This window comes from Cavia porcellus, unplaced genomic scaffold, assembly GCF_034190915.1.
Source record: "Cavia porcellus strain 051 isolate PalLab524CR breed Dunkin Hartley unplaced genomic scaffold, mCavPor4.1 scaffold_1, whole genome shotgun sequence".
In the NCBI taxonomy this organism is placed as follows: domain Eukaryota; kingdom Metazoa; phylum Chordata; class Mammalia; order Rodentia; family Caviidae; genus Cavia; species Cavia porcellus.
The window spans coordinates 138,459,327-138,472,172 of NW_026947484.1; the positions used below are offsets into that span (position 1 = coordinate 138,459,327).

At 37.5% G+C, this 12,846-nt stretch overlaps 1 protein-coding gene across 1 annotated transcript in view; it reads right to left on the reverse strand.

Annotated features, from left to right (window-relative positions):
- Positions 1-12,846, reverse strand: part of Spag17 (sperm associated antigen 17) — a 239,361-nt gene that overhangs the window by 199,295 nt on the left and 27,220 nt on the right. The window contains exons 2-3 of the mRNA XM_063256315.1: positions 1,902-2,042; positions 1,227-1,313 (exon numbers count right to left, since the gene is read on the reverse strand). Coding sequence (XP_063112385.1) covers positions 1,227-1,313; positions 1,902-2,042 — 228 coding nt within the window. The remainder of the gene's footprint in view (positions 1-1,226; positions 1,314-1,901; positions 2,043-12,846) is intronic.

The window sequence follows — 12,846 nt, forward strand, 5'->3', positions numbered from 1 at the left end:
GAGCATCTTTGAAGAAGAAAGAATCCTTTGGGGAGCTAATTGATCCCAGGCCTGAAAATTGGACTTGAATTTCTATGGCTACCTCTGAAGAAAAATTCCAGTATTTTAAATCCAGGTATCACATAATGTTTCAACTAGAGAATACACATTGAGAACATCATGACAAAGGACACAATGCTGTTTGACTCTGACAGCACAGAGTGAGTTTTCTATGGTAGCAAGAACAGTATCATGTGAACTAATAACATAAAATTCACAGTATTGTCAATTGTGAATGAATCCAACCAAACATGTGCAGATAGCACTACTCAAGCCATACTAATGAAATCATTATAGAATCATCCCAGACCTGAGACATATAAAAACTAATAGTCACCAAAAAAAAAAAAAAAATACTATCCCATTTGTCTCAGAAAGATCCCAAAATCTTTGTTTTAGGTCTGTGGAGCCATAAAACAGTTCCTGACAAATTGCAACCTTCTACTTAATCAGTAGAGATTTATAGGGTTTTTTTTTTTTTTTTTTTTTTTTTTTGCAATAGGTAAGCTAAATGTTAACAAACAGGGTGAGAAGAAATCCCCTTACATCTGACATGAGTCCTAAGTTTTTTGTGCATGTGAGAATTTTTATCAGGCAACTTCTAGAAACGGCATGGGCCACTACTCTGAGGAATGTCGTGCTCCCTTCCGCAACACATATGCTAAAATTGAAGAATGTTACTATTTTCACTTCAATTAAAGTCAGATATAAAATGTTCTCAAAGTCCGTAAACTGATGGAAAATTATTCCAGCTGTGGCTCTGTCTCACACAAGAAATTCTTTCTTATTTCTGCGATGAAATCAACACTTAGTGATACCCTAATAAGGACTCCCTTTTATACCATCACATACTTAATAATTAGCATGAAAATATATGAGCTTACATTTTTCTACAACACTTTCTGATTTATAGTTTTCAACTGGTTTCAATGATAGTACAAACAATGTAAGATGATTTTATAACTAATGCAGGATTTTGCTTAAAAGGAGGTAGATTGTGTGTGTGTGTGTGTGTGTGTGTGTGTGTGTGTGTGTGTGTGCCATCTACCATCAGGAATAACACATCTTCAATAAGAAATAGGAAATTTACTTTCAAAACTGAAATACATAAAAGGTCAACCACATTATCACTCGAGGTCTCATTTCTAAAACTTACAAAAATCTCTTCAATAAACACTCTCTCCTACCTCATAAAATAATGGAGGATTACTGCCTGCAGGTTTCTTTGCCTTTTTAGATGAAGCAGTTCGGGCAGACACACTTACTTCATTGATCTGTAAGAAAGTTAAATTTACATCTTATGGCAAAAAAGGGCTCTGTTAAGGGAACACTTAGCTACATGTAACTTTCAAATACCTCGGTGATGTAAGCGGTTGGGGATACTAGTAAGGAAGTGGTATGCATCTGTGAGGGGGAATATTTCTAGCCACCCTGTTAGCTGTTAGCACTTGTGTGAGTTTGTGCCATCTGACACCTTCTCTAGGTTATCATCCCCACTGGCCCCAACCGCTACGATTCTCCTTAGACTTGATTTTTCTACTAGTCCTGTACTTTCTGGGAACCTTATTTACTCTAGCCTTTTATCATTGTTTAACTTTTAAATTAAATCCTCACAGAATCTAGCAGGTTGCCTGGAACTGGCCACAGAAATCTCTGTCAAATGAGTGAATGTTGAATGAATGACCTGATTGAACAAAAATGTCTTCTGACAAACTAAGCAACTCAAATTCATTCTTGCTAAATAGTTTTTGAAGTAGAGTCAAAATTTATAAAACAGCCCAAGAATATGTAAGTATTTTTTAAAAATAATTTTAATATTTAAAAAGGTTTTTGAGAGGCACTAAGAAAGAAAGCACAGGTACCTGCTGGACAACGTCTTGCCATGAAACTATGCTGAAGAGTTTGCGCTGAGGGACTTGAACTGCCAAGGTGAGGGCTTGAATGAGAAGATCATCCTCCATCCGGTTGCCGACCACAAAAGCGACCGAGGCGTTCCAATCATCCTGTCACAAAACCAACTGGAATTAGACACTAAATGTTCGCAGTTGAGTTAATTTTGTGTGCAAATTATTTCCAAAATAATTTTTAGCTGCGGAACCCTCTGCTTTTCTGTAAATTTTACCTAGACAGGGTTAATTTTGTAGTAATAAGAGTCTTTGAAACAGCCACAAGGCGGCAGTCTTATGCCAAATTTCATACTACTTAAAAAAATTCTCGAGAAAGTAGGTCTTTTAAGGAAAGTAATTACCAAAAATGATACTTTTCACTATGACACTGTCCAAGAAGGATTCTGTGGTTGTAAAGTAGTAGTAGGTCGTTTCTATGTTACAAATTTATATTAAAATCTAGTTTCAAAAGTAGCAATCTTTGTTTTGTTCCCTGCTACATTCTACTGTACTGTGAGGGATATAGGAGGAGCTCAAAACTGTTAAATGTTGGGTAACATTGAATGAATTGCCAAATGAGAACTGGAATACATCTTTTCCTTCAAATATAACACAAGAATATGATTGCTAATTCACAATGCAGTTCTTTCCATTTCTAGGAAAAGGGGTAAAATGTTACATTTGGACATGAGTAATTTGAAGAAATAAGTTACAAATGACAGCGATCTCATTAGTAATTCCTTTCCCTGTGTTTGCTATCAATTCTGTTGGGAAGAAGAGGCTCCTTGGGAGATTAAGAGTGGAGCCCTGTGGATTACCCACTGTGGGCTGCTGGAAAGAGGCCTATGTGTGCGTTTGAACACCAATAGTCCTACAGGGAGATGGAACACGCACAGGTGACAGAGACATTAGGAAAGACAGGGAAAGAGGGGTAGGCACTCTAACCACATGACCTCTCTGGGCCTCAGTTTCTCCATTTATTAAGTGAAAGTCTTGACAGGAAATATCTGAGCTTCTCTATAGCTTCTCTCTAGAGATTTGATTTAAATAGAGTAAAACCTGCTCTTGGTGGATGCCAAAACAATGTCTAAAAATATTTGAAAAGGTCATATAAATTCAGGGAAATACATAATTTTGTGTGTTTCTCCCTCTGGAGCCGTCCAGCATAATCAGGCTGATGCCAGAACTAGAGTATAAGTAGGGGAAGACCTAGTACAAATTCTTTTTTTATCCTCAAATAGTGATTGTCCTCAAATTCTTATTTTTCTCTATGGAAACTTACTAACTACCTAACAAGAATCATCCAATTTTCAGTGCCACTGCTAAAATGAAACCACATGTAAAAGCACAAAGCCTTACAAAGTGTATATTGTATATACTGCATGTATGCACAAAGATAGGTATGACCTTACATGTTATAAATTTTGCTATTGGGTTTGACATTCTTTTTGTTTGTTCGTATGCAATAGAAATACAGAATATCTGTTTTTTAAACGTTCCAGTTCTAAAAAGTAAGTACGATATTTATGGTATATTATTTAGAGAAAAATTCCATGATCACAAAATGACCTTTCCTGTACTGGATGCCTTCCTTACCTCTCGTCTGCATCTGCAGATGTCATTAAAGGAGAAAATCTCTTTCCGTTTCATAGTAAAGTATACATGGTTCCAGGGCAGGCAATACATTACAGTTCATGACATACGTTTTAAAGAACTTTGATGATCATCTCTACCCACTTAACCCATTGCAAGTTTCTTTGCCGGTATTTGAAAGCTAATGTTGAGAAGAAAAGGCTGCCTCTGCTCCTTTGGAGACAATTTGGAAACAGGGTACGATAGTCCATCATCCACCCAGCCATTCATAGCTAATGTCTAAGGCAGGTGTTGACCATTTCAGATAAAAAAGAGAGGGAGGGGACGGAGGAGCAATCACTGTGGTTCTTCCCTGCCCCAGGTGAATGCTATCCCATTGCATTCCTCTGTAACTCCATGAAATACGTGCACTAATACTTTATAAATGGAAAAGCAGAGGCCTGATAAAATTGAACACATCATTCCATGTAATTTTGGTAGAACCTCACAGAAACTACGAACAAGGCTTAGAACTTTGTGAAAATTTCAGGACAATTTTGAAAGAAAGAATGTCTTTTCCTAATCCTTAAATTGAATATAACTGTCTACCATATTACTATCTGTGCTGTATTACTACCAGATGAAAATTGATATTAAACATTAAAAATTTTAGAGACTTCAAAAATAGAGTATATATTAAAACTTTAAAACACCGTATCTTAAAAATTAAAGTTTTTTAAATACTAGTTTCATAAAGGATCAGATGCTACAAAAATTCCCCCAAAGTCCTCTGTCTCTCCCTCCCCATCTCCTTCTCCTTTCCTTTCCCTCGTCCCCTTCCCCACTCTCTCAGTCCAGTGGTTTTACTCCTTTGTCCATAATTAATCTTAACATCAGATTATTCTCCAATTCAAAGTGCTACACTACAACTTGTGGGATCTCAGAGCTTATCTGGAAACAGTTATCCTAAGCTAGAGTAGTTTTTCAGAGTTCTCTATGAGATGCATTGGGTATCTGGGCTACCTCTCTCCATTTGAAGGGGTTTAGCACCCAGTTGGGGCCCTGTCTATACTCTCTTACCCATAAAACATCTGCTCCAGAAATGGGACCTGTGCAGAGAAGAGGCCCCTGGAGGACATTGTTAGAGTTTAATATCTGATCACATTGCCAGGACCCAACCAAGCATGGACTGGCCCAGAGAGTCATAATGCAAACGGAGGATGCTTGCAGAGAAAGATGTGCATGGCCTGCTTCAGCAGGGGGCAGCGAGATGCTAGGAAAAGCAGCATATTCCAATCAATAAAGAATAGCAAGTCATTTCCCAGGTGTAATTCAGACGACTACGTAAATAAATGATGCTACACAAATATAATTTCTGACTTTTAATATTCCAAGGTAACTGCAAGTTTCAAACTTCCACAAACTGGTAGCAGTTTTAAAAATGGGAATTAAACACACACACACACACACACACACAAACACACACAGCACAAATTAGGTTTTCGTAAATGCTGTCAAAAGCAACTCATCATTTATATTGGTCCCATACGGAGTTGAATAGAGACTTAAATATTAAATTCACAGGGGAGCAAAAGAAGTTCACTATAGAGAAGGAACTGTTGATTACTGGTGAGAGGAATGCAAGTATGTACACAATCCTATTAAACACACTGGTCAGTAGAGGGTGGGTGAGTTTGTTTAAAAACAGCTCAAGAACTTTGAATATAATTAGCGTGCACTGAGAGAAAATAATGTTAATCATCTGAAGAAAATTGCCCTGTATGTATTCAGTGGTAAAGGAAAAGTGTTTTAGTCTGTTACACCTCCAACACCTTAGGGAATATGGTCAGCTTTCTATTACCTGGGGGCATATATTACAGAGGGTTATTGCTGAGCCTTGCCCCGAGTAGTTATCGATAAAGGCATTCAAAGGACAGAATGAAGTCATGTATGGACACAATCCATTACCTTTTATTTACTTTACCAGTCTCACCTAATTTGAAGCCTAGCAGGAGGGCGTCTTAACCCAAACACTTACATGGTCCTCTCCTAAGGCAAGAAAGTATTCATGTAAACCCAGACGACTTGGCTGTCTCAAGTTAGTCTCCTGTACTAGAGACAGAGTAGACTTAGAACTATTTTTGTTTCACATGTTGCAATTTCTCCAAAATTTACCTAGGCATTCCATGTTCTAATATAATTACTAAAACTTTGTCAAAAACAAGTGAAAAGTAGCTTTTGGACACTGGGGCTATGAATGTTTCCTTTTGTTAGCATGAACAGTGGGTAGATGCAAGGGAAGCACTAGCAGGATATGAGCGATCTATTCTGTTTCCTTTGCTAGCATGGCAGGACCTGTGGAGAGATTCCACAGTCCTCTACCAGAACTGATCAGAGATGAACAAATACCCTCGCTAGGAGATATTTAAAAGCCTCAAGTCAATGCAGCATTTAAAAAACCAGCTTTTATTAAGAGCTATTTATTAATAACCGTTAAGTTATTTATTAAGAGCTATAATTGTACAGATATGCAAACATGAAATTTATGTTAATAGTCTGCTGAAAAGGATAACCTTTTTGTTAAGCAGATTTATTGCCAAATGAACAGTGATTTGTGAATATCTTTCTTGTAGTGGGGTTTTCCTTCAAAAAGAGTCTTGGATCTCCATCAGCAAAAGACTGTTAGTATGGGCTTTGGGCCAGAAGAAGAAAAAATATTTTTATTACATAGAACTGGCTTCTAAAATTGCATTTGTTAAAAAGGATTCTAGCTATAAAGTAAAAAATAATAGTTAAATAATGGACATTCATTGTTATATGGCAAACAAGGAAAACATAAAGAGACACACAGGTATCTAATTTCCTTTACTAAACACATATTATAGACTCTAATTATATATTCCTCACAATTCATCATAAAAATTAGCTTGACATATTATCATCCTGCTATTATAAGTAGTCCTTATTTAGGAATTGGGCCATGTGTCTCTCATGTTTTCTCAACCAGGATGTAAACTCTCGACATCTTAAGTTATACTTTAAATGCCTTTGTGCCTTGCAGTGCTGGTATACACAGAACACTATGGAGTAAAACTCTACATAAACATCTGTTGGTTGATATTTTAAAGCAACAGAGTACACTGTGACCCTGAGAAGAGTGTGACCCTCAGAATAGCAAAGCACTTGAATGAGTATGCCATGAAACTATGCAGGGTACATAGTTGGTGGCCCTGAAGTTGGTTAGGAGGAGAACACATCATGTGGGATCTAATAGAGCTTATAAAAGGATGAGTTAGGTATTCCTCTGCTAAGACAAGTTTCCTTGGAGTGACTCAGACAAGCAAGCAAATGCCAGAGGAAAGAGGTATCTCCTTCGTTTAAGACGGAAAAAGCTTTAGCACTAACTACATAACTGCTTTTTTCTTCTCTTCTCTTCCAAGTTTCCCATCTCCCATTATGTTAGTCATCTATGCATCACTGTTACCAAATACATGAGAAAAACAGCTTACGGGATCAAAGGTTTGTTCTGGCTGATGATTTTGAATACATCAGTTCAGTCCCTTGGCTCCATTGCTCCTAGGCTTGTGTGGCAGAGCACAGTAAAAGGGTGAGGTATCGGAAATCTGCTCACCTCATGGAAGCTAGGAAGCAGAGAGAAAAGGGAACCCCTATGCCAAAATGATCTGTGTCCTCCAACGAGTCACTGCACTGTGAGGAAACCTTACCTATGAGCAGGAGCTTCCTGGGTATCTCTCATAGCAAACCAAGCATGCAGATGGCTGAGTGGGAACTTAGGCCCCGATGCTAAGTCACCTTCCCATCCCATAGTGAGAGTATTTACACTCAGGCAATGGCAGATGTTGTACAGCTTAGCTTTGTACCTGGAGAGTGGACTATCAAACATTTACCAGTAGTGCTCTAGGAAGAGTTGCATGTTTAAAACTGAGTTGGAGTGACTTGTTGGCAAGACCAAGTCTATCTCTAAAATATATTGCAGAGGAGAAGGGAGTTTCTATCCTCCCATGCCCGGATCATACTATTGAGGTGTGCTGCTTGAATTGTTGGGTAAGTGTCTGTTAATGTTGTTTCAGAGATCATTCAGGATTCAGTACTATCCTTCAAAATGGGTTCTCCAAAGGAGGTGACATGTTGGGTATAGAACGGCCACTAAGAGGATCAGAGGCAGCACACTCCAAGGCTCTCCTTTCCTCCTAACCATTCCTTTACATTCCCACTTGGGCATCTGCATGCTCGGCTTGCTGTGGAAGATCCAAGGCAGCTCCTGCTCACAAGCAGCAAGGTTTTCTCACACTGCAATGGTTTCTTGGAGGATCATGGGTCATTTTGGTGTACTGGTTAAGAGCCTGGACTTAGAAGAAGATTGCCTAGGTTAGATCTCAGTGGACTAGCTGTGAGTCTTCTGTGCTTTGGACATCAATGAAGATAATGACAGCACCTATCTCTTGGGACTTTTATTGAGGAAAACAGAGAACGATCTTTTAAGCATTGCATCTAACAATAATCAGAGCTGCCATCATAGATATTATTTTGGGGGACTTCTCTTAGTAGTCATAAGAACAAACATAGTTACATCATACATCTTGCTTCAAGTGCAGAACATTTATTAATGAACTAAGGACAAAGCCAAATGATATCAATGGTTTCATTTATGAAAAACGAATATAGTATTAATTTGCTTTGATTTTTTTTATCAGTACAGGGAATGAAGTCAGTACTGCGCACTTGCAAGGCAGACGCTTATGCCACTGAGCTAAATCTCCAGCCCTTTATATAGTATTAATTTGAATGATGATGAGTTTGTGAAATAATCTTATTTTTTAAAATTTTTATAAAATCAAAAAAATTTTATTTTAAAGAGAATAAAACCAAGCAAAATAAAACAGAGCAAAGCCAATCAAAATAAACCAGTGTAACTGACACAGGACTTCAAAACAATAGGAAATCAACAATGGTCACCATAATGCCTCTTGTTATCTTCAAAATAGCTGTAGATACCAACAGAATGAATAGAGCTAATAAAAGCAAAACAATGAATACAATAAAGAACTTCAAAACAGGATAATAGTGAATCCAAAATAGCTGCATAGAATATCTTATCTTTGAAACAGCTGCCCATGTCATCGGATATATTAAAATCAAGCAAAACCAAACAGAATAAAATGCAACCCAATAAAACAATGAAAATGATACAGGACTCAAAATAAGATGATAGGGAATTAACAATGACTACCATCCTTAGAAGGTGATCCCCCTAGATGCTACACTGAATATTGCCATCCTCTGAATAGATGATCAGACCACTGGCTTAGACCTGCTAAGTCAGTGAAACACTAAATACTAAAAGCATTAAATTGATTTCACCTCGATAGCTTATGTTTCCCTGGATCAGCTTAGGTGGTGAGGTGTGTGTGTGTGTGGGGGGGAGGTAGGCTCTTTTTGTTTCCCAGCTGATGCGCTGGAAGGTTCTGGCATCTGGTTCTCCCCTGAGTAGCCTGCTTGTGGCACTGGCTTGTAGGGAGTGCTTGCTTCTTGGTGACTTCTTGGTCTCTTCCCTCTGCAGTCTGTGAATAGCACTGACTCACAAGGAAAGACTGGTATCTGGCTTTCCCCGCAGTGACCCTCATATGGCGCATATTCTCAGGGAGGGCTTGTTTCTTGATGACTTCTTGTTCTCTTTTCTCACAATAATTTTATTTTTGATAATGGTAAATTAAGTGATGTGTTATTAAAATATTTAGGTTCTTTTAAGTGAGAATCAAAGCTATGACCATACAATATCTAAAATTCTAAACGTGTGAGATTTTTTGGAGTTACAGGGAAAAATGTGAAAGTTTGGTAGAAGGTATTAGAGTATGAAAACCTGTCAAAACATTTAGCCATCAAGTAGCGTAAGAACAAAACAAAACAGAAATGAGAAGGCACTGAGCTGGTGATGTATATGCTGACTGACCAAGGGGATGATGAGCCGTGCACTTTATGAGGATGAGCAAAAGAGTAGCCCCAGACTAATTTTTGTTAGAGATGGGGATCGGCTTTAAAAGTATGAAAAAGATCGGCTGTTTTCTAGATGAACTACAAATATTAATCTTGATCTAGACCTAACAGACAGATGTCACACAGGGCTAATTCTTGAAATAAGAACAAAAGAAAAGCAATTAAAGTTTATGTTTGATAGTTTGTGTTTGATAGTTTGACAGTTAGGTTAAGTTTGATAGAGTGATGTTTGATAGAGCGCCTTGGTACACCTCCTCCACAGCCTCTTACAATCCTTTCCAGATTCACCCATCACTTTTTGCATCAAATAAAATTTATTATAGCAATTATTCAACTTGGAATTCTAATAGTTGATTGAAGTTGAAGTATTTTGAAGTATTTTTTCTCTCCAGGATAGCTGCATTTCAAAAAGGAATCCCAGTGACTTCTGGTGTAATTCAAAGGGATGTCATGCTGATGGTGGTATTTTAGGCAGTGGGCTGGCCAGTGGAGAAGGCTCTCCTAGACTTCTACCACCTAGACAAGTTCCTACTTTGCCCCTGTGTCTGACATATAGTAGCATGTAATGAATATTTCCTGAACTTAGATGGCAAACCAGAAACTAAAGAGAATCTTTACACATGCTTAGCATGGAAGGGCAACTGAGAATATGGTATTTTATCAGCCACATTCAACATGTTGGAAAGAATAATCCCTTTGAATCACAGAGTATTTGAAAGAGAGAAAAGAGCTCATTCCTTTTATGTCTATATAACACTGTATGTCTGATATTTAGTGATGAGAAGCAAGTAGTCTTGAAACAGGTTTACCATGCTTCATATACTAGCCAGCTGTTGTCTTATCTTCATAAATATTAACCATAATTACTAATTACTGTTATTGAAGTTCTGATGTAAAGAGGCATAATTCAGAAGTGGTGTCAAATTTCTTCTACTCTATCTTAGTCAAATGGCTTTGTGCCTTATCTTTATGACTTTGTTCTCTCATTTAAAAATGGATCTAATTATTACAGTCTTGAAAATATTATTATGACCCTTTATGGGCAAATATACCTATGATTATTTTGTAAATTGGATAGCATCATGCAATAGCATCATATTAATATATGCTGGAGAAATACTGTTATTCCCTACAGCAAGTTCTGCAAAAATGTGTTAGAAGGGATGATTGCTTCTACATTTTTGAATTTGAATGTGTCCCTCATATCTTCTTTGCACAGTTTAGCCTCTAGCTTAGACTATTTGGTTGTTTTCTTTCATTTTTCAGAGTCCTTGGCTCATCTCACCAATCTAGCACATGAGCCTAATTCAGTTTTGCTCCATGCATCAGAAAATTTTAAGACAGCTATTAAAACACCACATGGAAAAGTTTTGCAGGGAATTCTACTCCATAGAGAAACCACAGAAACCATTACACACCTTAACTATCTCCCCACCCCCAACAGTTGGCTAAAATTACAACTCCATTATGTTAGTATGATTCAACCAGCTTTATTGCTTGGAGCAAAATCTGAGGTCCAAAATGAACTTCAAAACATAAAAAGTAAGGCAAACCTCAAAAGGAAACAAGCTTCTTTTGGTTTTCAAACAAATATTACATATCAGAGACATTCTTCTAACAGAGGAGACCAAGAAAAGCCAAGGGAGTCCTGCTAATTGCTTCACAAATGTAACATTGGAGTCAGGGACTCACCCCAAAGAAAGATCTCCTTTCATCATCATATATTAAAAGCTATGTCTTTTCATCAACTTCCTTCTCAGATACATCTTTCTTTTCCTTTCCTCAAGGCCCTTCAATGGCGAGTCAGTACTTTTCCACATTAAAAATTATGGTAGATTTCTAAGACTCAATATTAGCTTATCATTTATTCTGCCATAAATTTTTTGTTATTTTTAAATCTTTTCTCCCCTTATGCAAATGTCATTTATGCACTAGGATATGGTGCATTTCATAAATTTGTTCTACCATGGCAATAGAGCTATCCAAGGGAAACAAAATAACCAAGTAATAACCTTTTTCATGACCCATCTATGTCACATAGCTGTTGCTTGATAAATGTTAGGAGCTATTTTGAACTCATTTTAGTCTGTTTTGTTATAAGCCAAATAACTCCTTTTCTTGCAGTTAATGCAAGTGTCTCACGTGGCATTATTTACGAGACTATTGATAGAGTTTAATTTCTGTACCTACCTTGACTGAGTATGAAATCCCCACACCTACTTCTGTACTACTTTGCCACTTGTAGACTCTTTAGTTTTACTATTTTATTTTGTTTTTGATATTGGGGATGGAACTCATGAACTCACGCTTGCCAGGCAGGTGCTTGTGCCGCTTTGCTAAACTCCTGACCCCAAAGCTACTTCTCATCTGAGAGTACAAGCTGTCTTTGTTACATATTATGTCCTGTTGTCCCCCAAATTTAACAGAACATACAACACTATTTTGGCAATGAAATTGTAACACCCACACTATTTTTATTTTTTAGATTTTAAAATTTTAATGATAATAAAATTCAACAAGCAAAACAGAATAAAGCAAATCAAAACAAAGCAGTGAAATTTGTGTAGAACTTCAAAGCAGGACAATAAGAAATCAACAATGGCTACCATAGAATATCTTGTTATCGACACAGTAGTCCATTCCACTAGACACAGCAAAATCAAATCAAACAAAACAGAATAAAACCAATCAAACAGAACACTGAATATAGCAAAACAATAAATCAGAACAAAACAAAACAGGAAGAAAATACTGGACTTCAAAACCAGACAGAAAGGAATCCCCCATATTTGCTGTCTTCCAAACTATCGTCATCCCAATAGATGCTCAGACCACTGTGCCCAGGCCTGCAAAGTCAACCAAACACCACAAGAATTCAGTTGCCTTTTGTATCTCAGTTCTTATAACTCATCCTGTGCTCTGAACCAGCCAGTTTCCCACTGTGGCAGGGGAAGTTTTTGATTCTCAGCCTGCCTGCGAGGGTAGGCACAATGGGAGACACTTTCTGGTTTCTCTCTTCCTGGGCCCCTGCCTGGCTTGCCTGACCTATGGCTAGCTGGCTTGTTCATCTTGGTGGGCTCTTTGTAGCCCCAGCATAGGTTCTGCTGATTCACAGGAAGTGCATTTTGTCACACATTATTTTTAATAATTATGCTAGGCAAAAGGACAACCAATTTTGTCTTATTGTGTCTTGAGTTTTAGATCTAACAATTTGGTCTCCAAATTATATTTTATGAGGAAGATGAGTTATGCAAAGATAATCTAGGGCAGGGATGGATCTTCAAGCAAGGTAAATATTTATCATGCTAGTGGGGAGTCAGAAGGTCTCTTAAAC